Source organism: Vombatus ursinus, unplaced genomic scaffold (assembly GCF_900497805.2).
Source record: "Vombatus ursinus unplaced genomic scaffold, bare-nosed wombat genome assembly UNPS02014808.1, whole genome shotgun sequence".
In the NCBI taxonomy this organism is placed as follows: Eukaryota; Metazoa; Chordata; class Mammalia; order Diprotodontia; family Vombatidae; genus Vombatus; species Vombatus ursinus.
This window is the reverse complement of record NW_020954586.1, coordinates 7,093,182-7,104,422: the sequence shown is the minus strand read 5'-3', so window position 1 is coordinate 7,104,422 and position 11,241 is coordinate 7,093,182. Positions and strand designations below refer to the sequence as shown.

General features: G+C 43.6%; 1 protein-coding gene across 1 annotated transcript in view; it reads left to right on the top strand.

The window, feature by feature from the left end:
• The window catches only part of DGKG (diacylglycerol kinase gamma), a 258,329-nt gene that overhangs the window by 116,945 nt on the left and 130,143 nt on the right, over window positions 1-11,241 (top strand). The window contains exons 23-25 of the mRNA XM_027875364.1: window positions 2,312-2,397; window positions 3,978-4,067; window positions 8,851-9,011. Coding sequence (XP_027731165.1) covers window positions 2,312-2,397; window positions 3,978-4,067; window positions 8,851-9,011 — 337 coding nt within the window. The remainder of the gene's footprint in view (window positions 1-2,311; window positions 2,398-3,977; window positions 4,068-8,850; window positions 9,012-11,241) is intronic.

Below are 11,241 nucleotides of genomic sequence, written 5' to 3'. Positions count from 1 at the left end.
AGTTTGCTTTCCCTCGGCATTTCCCAACAGCCTTAGCCACACGAGCTCCAAGGCCGCCGTGCTCCCCGGCACGTTGGCTACTGACAGATGTCAGCAGTATTGCTTGAGGCCTTGTTTACACGATAGCAGGCCAAGGCCAGTATGGTAGGGACATCTACTGGCCAGGACCTAGAACTGGTATTTTTGTGAGTCTGCCTGCTTTTGCAGGTACCCTAGGGATGACTCGATGCATACAGGCAGAGCATAGACACTCAGGGACCCCAGCACCTAGGCAGGGCCTGGCACATGGCAGCCATTTAATAAAAACACTCACTGGATAGAATGGAATCCCAATATGTGGTCCTGTGCTCTTACGTATTTAACTTCATAGGACCTTAGATCCAGGGCTGGGGGGGGCCTCAGAGATGCATTCTGGTCCGACCCCTTCATTCTGCAGATGAAAAAGGGGAGGCCCAGAAAAGGTAAGTGAGTTGCCCAATATTGCCCAGGTATTAATATCAAAAGTTGTATTTGAATCCATATAAATCCTCTCTACTCTGGGTTCAGCAGTTCGAAGAGCACCAGTACAAGGACTTCAAAAACAGCATGAGAATGATAACTCAGGGACAGACTAGACCTGTGATTTCATCACAGTTTCGGGCACTCCTAGGCAGGAAGCCCCTCTACCAATGCAGGTGGCCAATTTCTCTGCAATTAATGGTGTTAGCGATTCACCTGGGGCACCAAGAGGTGAACTTGTGCAGGGTCACATGGCCAGGATGTGGCCAAGGTGGGCTGTGAACTCAACCAGACCTTCCTCACTCTGAGGCCAGCTCTCTACCCACTATGGCACACTGCCCTTCAAGGCTGCAGCTTGCAAATGAACAGCACGTCATGGTATATAAAGGTTTTACTTCAATGGCTTTATTTTATTCTCAAAGTCATCCTGGGAGGTAGGAGGTACAGCACGACTTCCTACCCCTGTTTGGCCAATCAGGAAACTCAAATATCAGGGCAGGGAGAAATGAATTGCTCGAAGCGACCTCGCCTTTGAGTAGGTGCTAACGCCCAGGTCTTCAGGCTCCTAAGTGAAGTGGAGACACTCCACCATCACATAAGCTTCAGTGGCAACATACCCTTTACCGCTGACAGAGTGTGTCTCAGTTAAAGAAGGGAAATAATAAAAATTCTTTCAGCATTATTCTGTGAGACTTCTGCTATTGTCAGAAGGATCGTTGCCTTCTGGATCCAGGGGCCTCAGAGACCTTCTATTTCACTCGCATCCCTTCTTTTTACCAATGAAATAGAATGTGACCTCCATGACGGCAGGACTGCTTCAATTGTGTCTTTGTGCCTGGCACACAGTAGGTGCTTATTACATGTTTGCTGACTGGTTAGGAAGCTGGGCCAAGGGAAAATAAGCCACTTGCCCTAAGTCATAGGAAGGCAGTGAGCATCTCAGGTGGGTTTTGAACCCAGGACCTCTGAGTCCAGAGTCAGTGTCCTGCCCATTGCACCACATTACCTCAATACCATTCTTACAGAAGGTAAGCTCACCTGCCAACACTAGGCATTCAGTCAATAAATATTTATTGTGTTCTTTAGTCATTTTTATTTGTATCTGACTCTTCATGACCCCCATTTGGGGTTTTCTTGGCAAAGATACTGGAGTGGTTTGTCATTTCCTTCTCCAGCTCATTTTGTAGATGAGGAAACTGAGGCAAATAGGGTTAAGTGACTTGCCCAGGGTCACACAGCTAGGAAGTATCTAAGGTTGGATTTGAATTCGAGTCTTCCTGACTCCACGCTGGGCGCTCTATCCACTGCAGCACCGGCTAGCTGCCCAGACATTTGTTAAGCACCTGATATGTCCCAGGCACTGTGCTCAGTGCTGGAGATACAAAAAGAGGATATTGAAGAAGTCAAAAACTCCATGTGCTGAATTAGAGCCAGCCAGATAGTTCGGTGTTTTCCACTGCAGAAGAAGGGGAGAGGGAAGGCAGGCAGCCTGGACATCAGAGCAAGGGGAAAAGAATGATACCCTTACATAGCCGGAATCACTGCAAGATGCTTCTTACACTTAAGAAGCTCTCTCAGGACTTTTTAATTCATAAAAGCACCATTTAATTGAGCTGACTGGGCTACAAAATGCACCCCCCACCCCCACCCCAGTCTAAAAGGCTGGGTACCTTCAGTTTCTTCCAAGTTCCTCTCTTCATCCCAGGGAATACTTCTGGGGGATTTGGGGAGAGGAAGTGTTCACCTGGATCACCCAGCACCACACTGAGAATTGTCTAGTAAATCAGCCTATTTTGACTTTCCTTCTCCCCAGATTGAATTTTTTCCGTGGCGTGCCAAACTTCCGTGTGCTTGTTTGTGGAGGAGATGGGACTATCGGTTGGGTATTGGATTGTATTGGTAAGTGACAGAGCCTGGAAAAAGGGGATGGTGGTGAGTAGAGGGCAGTCAGAATTTGAAGAAAGAACAGGAAAAACCCAGCATGGACTACACATTCCTTCCATTACTAATATAATCCTAGCTCATGTTTGTAGATAGAGAAAGAATGGTCGCCTGTCCTGGTTAAGGAAGCAGAATAGAACTAGAAGGGGAAGGCTGGCTTCCCAAGAGGCCACACAGAAGGTGCCTGGAACTTGGGAGAGGATGGACTCGGGGAACCAGCTACCTCCAGAGAGACCTCACTGGACCAGAGATCTGGAGCTTGGGTCCTTAGCCTTTTTTGTGTGTTCTAGATCCCTTGGGCACCCATCTGGTGAAGATTGTGGACCACTTCTCAGAATCATGTTTTAAAATGATATATAGATTATATACACAATGAAAGATAGAGAATTACAAAGAAAGCCAATCATATTGAAATAAATATGTAATTCTTTTTCCATCCAAGTTCATGGATCCCCTGATATTTGTCAAGGGGTCCATGGACCCCCAGGTTCAAAACATTTCCACTGCTGGAGAAGAGACCTTAGAAACCTTCCCAACCCCCCTTTCTACAGAGAGGGAAACTGAGGCCCATAAAAGTTGAGTGAGATCACAAAATGAATGAAAGTCCCAATGGAGAAACTCCCTCTACCAATATAATCAACAACTACTCTGTGACTTAGAGTCTTAGAGATGCCCGAAGCCCTGAGCCTTGCCTAGTATGTGTAGGGGGCAAGATTTGAACATAGCCTTTCCTGACTCCCGTACCAGCTCTACCCATTGTGCCTTGCTGCCTCTTCTTCAGCTCCAAATAAGAACAATGTTCCCAGAATTGGAGCTTATAAAAGATAGATTGGGCAGCTTTGGGAGAGAATGGGCTCCTCCTTCACTGGAGCTCTTACAATGGAAGTCAGATGACCAATTATCAGGTCTGATACAGAGGATGATCAGAAAAGAGCTAGGCTCACCAGCCTCTGAGGTCCCTTCTAACTCGGAAGTTCTGTGAGTGCCCCAGCAGCACGGTGGAGGCAGGCAGACATCCCATGAGGAGGACTTCCATGGCGGCTGGCGGCTGGCGGCTGGCGGCTGGCGGCTGGCAGCTGGTGGCTAAGCCAACTTGGGGTTTTAGCTGAGAGGCTGCTCTAGTGTCTCCTTCCCCCAGGAGCCAAAAAGCAGAGACAGCATTGCCCTTTTCATAGTTGGTCATTATCTTCAGTGACCATCCTAAATAGTAGCTGGGAACCATCAGATACAGTTATACTCACTTTCATTCTAACAGACTTCCCATCCCAATAGAGAGAATTTTACCAGGAATCTACAAACTAAAAGGAAATAAGAGAGGATTTCCAACTTGGACCATCTGTTGAAGTAGCTGTGGAAATCCAGAACCCACTGTGTCTACTTTTTGTACTAAGTTAGCTCTCCTGTTAGCTTAGTTAGCTCTCACGGGTAACATGAATTAAGAGCCTGTCACTGGTAAGAGCCAGTGACTCACGGGGTTGCATCCACTGGCCAGACCTGATGCTTTCTCATATGAATGCTTTTTATTCCTTGGATTACAGATAAGATTAATTTTGTCAAACATCCGAAAGTGGCGATCCTGCCTCTTGGAACAGGAAATGACCTTTCCAGGTGTCTCCGTTGGGGAAGAGGTGAGGTTTTATTCCCATTAGGGATCTATCCCTGGGGACCAGGGTCTAGCCTAATTACGTTTATGAAGATGGTATAGAAAATTGCTCTGAGCACATATTTAAACTTCAGAATCATAAGTCTTAAAGGGGGGACACCCTTCTCACTATCACTTTTATTATTGTTATTATTATCATTATTATTGTTATTACCATCATCATTACTTTGTTTTTTTAATCTTTATGTTCAATAGAACTCAGATAAAGATGATCCTGAAACAAGTTGCTATCCTGTTACTATGCATTAATGTTTAATGTTTGATGGTTTTATTATTAATGATTAGTAATAATAAAAATTGGTGACAATTAGCTATCCACAAGCATTTATTAAATCTCCCACTGTTGTTCCAGTCACTGTGCTAATGAGGTTTAAAAAAAAAAACCAGTCCCTACCCTCAAAGAGCTTGAAGGGATATATGCGGTGATTGAAGTTAGGGCACTAACAACTGGGGAGACCAGGAAGAGCCTATCACTTGAAGGAAGTGTCCGTTGAATTTAGCCTTGAAGAGAGCCAGGAATTCCAAGGAGAGGAAACAGGGTGCTGCAATGTTGAGCACAGTGCACCAAGAGAAAAAGAGCACATTCCAGGAATGCTGAGAGCCTGTCCAAAGACACATGGGATATAGAGCATCACATACTGGGAAGAAATAGCACAGTTTGGTAGAAGGCACGAGGGGAAGAATTTCTAATCAGCCTGGAGGGACAGATTGGAGTCAGACTGTGATGGACTTTCAATGTCAAAGAAGAATTTGCACTTTACTCTGAAGGCAATGGGAAGCTACTGAAACTTGTTGAACAAGAGAGTGATTTATACTTTAGAAAGATCAATTTGACAGTTGTGTAGAAGACAGATTGGAGAGGCAAGAGACTGGATGTGCAAAGACCACTTCAGAGGCTATTGGGAAACGTTGAGGCAAGGAGTAGGAAGGGCCTGGACTAGAGTGGTGTAAATAGAGAAAAGGGACTGGATACAAGAGGAGGTGGAAATGACAAGAGTTGGCAACTGCTTGGATATTGGAAGGGTCAGAAGAGGGAGAAGTAGAAGATGACTCCTCAGTAGAAAATGTCATGCCACCATCACCATTCCCTGCTCAAAAAGTTTCAGTAAATAGCTGATGTGGGATTTGAACCCATATCTTCCTGACTCTACATCTAGTGTCCTCCCATTGTACCACACTGCCTCACTAAAGTAGGGCAGAATGTTCTCATTTGTGACAGGATTCGTACCATAGAGAGCTCCTATTATGTGTGGAAGTGGGTCAACTCTCCCTAACTCCTTCCCCCAGCCAGTGAATTCAAAGCCCATGTCATTATCTTTCTGTGGCATCCATGGTGGCAGGTGATGTTTGCCATTGACTCCATTCTAGTCAACCTGCATTTGATTAGTGCCTCCTATGTGCGCTGTGAGCACTTCCCTAGGTACCAAGCAAAATACGAAATCTAGAGAAGGCACAACCCCTACCTTCAGGGGATTTTCAGTCTAGTCAGGGAGTCAGATACATCCCTAGAACTCTAACCAGAAATTGTCACATAGGTAGCAAGTGACCCAAGCCTCTTCAAGAGCAAGGGACACACAGGTGTAAGCTCAGGTGAAGTTATGTGACAGAACCAAAGACAGATACAAGGATGTGTGTGCTAGGTCACGAGATTAGAGCTGACCTTGGTCCCGAACTGACCTCTTCCTCTTTCAACTAAATTTTATCGCTAAATAGATGCTACACTCTCGTATTTCTGTGTTGCTAAAGAATAGGCAAATATTAAGTGGGAAAAAAGAGAAAAAAGAAAAGGGGGGAAAAAGAATGGGCAAAGCTTGTCAGAGCCCTCAAAATTCATCATTCACTAAATATGGTGCCCTGGAGCAAAGTTCTAGTAGTACTTCTGGCATCCTCTACTCCTCTCTCTCACTCACCCCATATATCCATTATGTTGCCAAATCGTATCACTTCTGTCTTCCCAACACCACTCAGGTCCATCAGCTCTCCCCTCACACAGGCACCAGCCTGGTGCAGGTCCTCATCACCTCTCACCTGTGCTACTGCAATAGCCTGCTGATTCTTCTGCCTGCCTCAAGGCTCCCCCATCTCCAATCCAATCTGTGTCTCCACAGAGAAACCAAAGGGACTTCACTGAAGTACAGGTCTGACAATGTCACCCATCAGCTAAGTAAAATCCAGGGGCTCCCTATACCTCCAAAATCAAAAATCAAGTCCTTTGGCAGGCATTTAAAGCCAGTAATAACCTCGTCCCTCCCTGCTTCTCTCTTTTACTTCCCTCCCTTCACATATTCTATGATCCAGTGACACTGGCTTTGATGCTATTCCTCACATGAGGCATTCCATCTCCCAACTCCTTCTGACTCCCTGGCTTTCTTCAAGACTCACTTTAAATCCCACCTTCTTCAGGAGACCCTTTCCAGCACACACACACACACACACACACACACACACACACACACACACACACACACCTCCATACTTCTTTAAGATTGCCTTCAATCTACTCCGTAGTTATCTTCTTTGTTCCTGGGTATTTCCATCTTGACTCCCCCCTCCCATTAGAATTTGAGCACCCTGAGGGTGAGTTCAGTGTTTTTGCCCATCTTTGTATTCCCAGAGCTTAGCACAGTACCTGGCACATAATAGTTGCTTAATAAATGCTTACTGATGGATGAATTGATTAATAGTCATCAAGCATTTATCAAACACCTACTAGGTGTCAGATACTGTGCTAGCTACTAAGGATACAAAAGTAAAACAGGACCTGACCTCAAGGAGCTTACATGCCAACAATGGAGACCACGTATAGCTGTAAAAGTATAAACAGAATAAATATATGTTTGTTTGGAAGGGAGAGCATGAGCATCTGGGTGGGGAGGGCAAGAAGGGCAGTCAGGAAAGACTTCATGTAGAAGGTGGAGCCTGAGCTGGGTTTTGAAGGAAGCCAGGGAAGCTACAGTACATAAGCTGTTGCACATACAGAGATAGTCCTAAAGCATGGAATGAGTAAGAGGGACAAGTACAAGATGAGAAAGGTTCATCCTGATTACTTTCCACCGTATGTATCCTATGGGTATGTACTTTTTCCATTTTAGCCCCCAACCCAATTAAAATATGAGCTCCTCAAGAGCAGGAACTTTCTTTTGTCTTTCTTTATATACCCAACACTTTGCACAGTGCCTGGCACACTTAATAAATGCTTGTTGACTGACATTGATGGTGACATTGACACTGGTTGCATACCCTCACACTTACCACCAGACAAATTACCAAGGTCCTGAAACACAGTTTGTACAGCAAAGCCACGTGTGTTCAGGTAGCCCTTGAGGCCCATAACAGGTAGCCATCCCAGATATAGTGCCAATTCCTGAAAGTGTTGACTTGACAGCATTTTTATCGTTACTGTTGTTCAGTCATTTTCAGTCATGTCTGACTCTTCATGATCACATTTGGGGTTTTCTTGGCAGAGATACTGGAGTGGTTTTCCATTTCCTTCTCCAGCTCACTTTACCGATGAGGAAACTGAGGCAGAGAGGGTTAAGTGACTTGCCCAGGATCACACAGCTAGGAAGTGTCTGAGGCCAGATTTGAACTCAGGAAGATGAGTCTAGTGCTCTGTGCACTGTAGCGCCACCTAGCTGTCCTAAGGAATTTCCCTACTTACCAGTGTGAATTGGCACCTTCTCTGTAACTCATAGTCTTAAAGAGTTGCCTGGGGTTCTGAAAGGCTGAATAACTTGCTCAAGATCACAGGGCTTTACTGCAAGTCTTCCTGACTCACAGATCAGTCCTGTATTTGCTATGATTATAATAATAATTATTATTAATGGTTATAAACTGAGAGACAGAACAATAAAGAGCTGGGCTTGCCACCAAAAAGATTTGCCTCAGAGACTGTATGACCCTTAGTGTGTCATTCATCTCTCACTGCCCCAAGGAACCTTTTAAGATCCTAAGATGCAGAGGCGAGGCCAACTGCATTGGTGGAGGGAGCATCCTCACCCAGGAGTTCTCTCTCTCAATGATCCCTATTATCAGCTGAACAACTTGTCCATCAAACACAAATAAACAAATAAAATGAGATCAGAATCTTACCCCAAACTCTTCACCTTCAACAAGGCAGAACAAAATAAATTAACCAGCAAAAAGCAAGCAAAGAAAAAAAAAATTTATGTCCCTTTCTGGAATTGGCCTAAGTTCCACCACCATTGGACTTCTAACTTCCCTTTCCTTTCCTCTCCTCTCCTCTCCTCTCCTTTCCTTTTTCCTTTCCTACATAGCTATACACAGACTTTTTTTGAGTTCTCTCTGCCCCATGTCTCATAAGCCTTTCCTTATTTCCCTGAACATTTTATATTTATCATTTTCTAGCCTCATGATATTCCATTAGATCAATGTAACAATAATTTCTTCAACTATTTTAAAATTGTTGGGCATATAGGTTGTTTGCCAATTTTTGCCATTATAAATAAAAGTTATAGATTTTTTGTACGTGTAGTCCCTTTTTTTCTCCTTTCTTATGATGTTTTGGAGAGAGATACCCAGAAATGGTGTGACTAGATCAAAATGTATAATCAGTCTCACGATCCTTATCATGGCCATATTTTTCTTCAAAACATTTGCACCCCTCTGCCGAATCACCAATAATGTATTGAGAGCACTCTGTGTCTATGCTGACGGCTGACCTGTTGTCTTTGCTGACGTGTTAATTGTTTCTGCTGTAATGGCAAATATAATGCAATGCTCCCCAGGTTACGAAGGTGGCAATTTGATGAGACTGCTAAAGGACATTGAGCAAAGTTCCGAGGTGATGCTGGATCGGTGGCAACTTGAAATCATCACCAAAGACAAGGACAGTAAAGGGGACCCTCTTCCACACTGCGTGTTCAATAACTATTTCTCTATTGGTGTGGTGAGTTGATCTGGAATCTTCTTTCTCTTCTAATGAGAGAATGGCAGAAGTGAGGAGAGGTTAGCATCCATGAATGTCTCCAATTCTTTCCCTCTTGGCTTCCCATTCTGTCTGCTCCAGCCTTTCCCCTGACTTTGGAACCAATCTGTCCCTGTCAAACTATACTTGGCTTCTAGAGGTACACAGATTCCCACCTCCGCCCCCAATTAAATTGATCATAAACCCAGGTTAGTAAAAAAAAAAATTTTGTTCAACTAAGACAGGTTGGAGTTTTTCAAGACCAAAGCTTATTGAAAAGATAATAATATAATTTAAAATGATTCTGAAAATCTACAGTAATATAGAAATGAATGAGTTTGATTTAAAAGAAAAAAAAAGCAGTGTGGTATAATGGAAATAGTGCTGTACCAGGCAGCAGGAGCAGGAGAAACCAGTAGGAGAAACCAAGCTCCTTGAGGACAGCGACTGCTTCATTTTGATCCCCAACATATAGCACAGTGTTTTGCATATAGTAGACACTTAATAAAAATATCTTTAGTAGACTACAGGAGACCAGGCTTTCAACCCTAATGCTGATGCTTGCTAGCTTTGTGACTCTAAGCCATCCTTTTACTTTCTTTGAGCCTCAGTCTCACCAACTATAAAAATGGGCACAATCCTTGAAATATACAGGAAGGAAGAAGGAAGGAAAGAAGGGAAAGAGGGAGGGAAGGAAGGAAGGAAGGAAAAAAAGAGACTACAAGGGTATCAGAGGATAACAAAAATCATAAGACATAAGCATAACTGATATATACATAGATCGATTTCGGTAGTCACTTGGAATTCACTTCTCACGTGCTGTGACTAGTAAAAATCTAGTCAAGGGTTTGAGTTAACTCAGAGATCAATATCTAAGTTAACCACCAAGGGGCGCTCTACCTAAATCCACTGATGCACTTACAGCCATCAGTCACCCTCAAGATTTTTCTAATTTGCTGCAGTTTCACAATTAACCACTAGAGGTCACTCAAGACTGCAAATACCTGGTTTACTCCCTCTAAATATGGTGGCAGTGCTCCCAATTCCACTTCAGAAGTAGCTAAAAAAAAATAAATAACAACAACAACAAAAAACCACCCACTTTTCATTATCCTACATTCCCAATCTAGTCCTACAGATGAAATATTGATCAAATATTACAATATGAAATTTGCTTTTTTATATTCTCAAATCATTTCCCCTACCCAATGGAATATTACGCTCTCTTGCAGACCTTTCTTTTAGTACTCAAAGCTTCAGTGTCTGATCACATAACTTTCATAAAACTGGATTAAAAATGCAAAAGAAAATTTATTTCTTTCCCCTCATACCTGACTCCTCCAAGCTTTGTTTCAGATGATAATATTTTCCTAGCATGCACACCCTTTGCTGATAAGAAATAATGGGAGAGGAAGATTCACCACTATCCTATCTCATGTTTAAGGGTTCAGGTAAAAGAAGAAAGTGACCTTCTTCCCTCTCCCCTTAGCCCCAGCTCACAAGACTGCTACAGTCATAGTAGCTACTGGTCCTCAACTGATTTGGGGCAATGCTGGTCATGTCACTGTCTCTGCTCTTCACTGCCCAGAGGAATCCCCATAGTTCATCTCTCACCCTCCCAGCACCACCTGTTTCATGACAGAAAATCAGAATGGACAAAGAGAGAAAAAGGAGACAACAAAGCTGAGACAATGTCTATTTTATCCATCTCAGAGAAGTCTCCTTGGTGCCTGGGGCCAATTCCACTTCCCTGGTCCTCTCTCACAGAGAAGTTGGGACAGCCTCATTTGTTTGAGTGTATATAATGTTTCTATGTACATGTGTATATACATGCTACATGTGTGTTTCTGTGTGTCATGTATGTATATATGTATCTCTGTACAGACCTGATATCAGTCCATGTCAATGCAGCTTGGCCACTCCTTTATAATTTAGAGTCAGAGAGAGTTTCCTGGAACACTGAGACATGCAGCTAGGAGGGGTCACAGGCTGGACTTGAGCTCCGGTCTTTATGACTCCAAGGCTAGCCCACTATCCTCAACATCCTGCTGCCTCTTACTACTTCTTAATCAGAGTGGTTAAACTCAAGGCTCTGCCTGCAAAACCCAGAGCATGAATGAGATTAAAACACAATTAGATAATGTTTAACAAAATATAACTACAATATGACATTGATAATGTTAACTTGTGGTTTTCTAAGTTAATACACTGC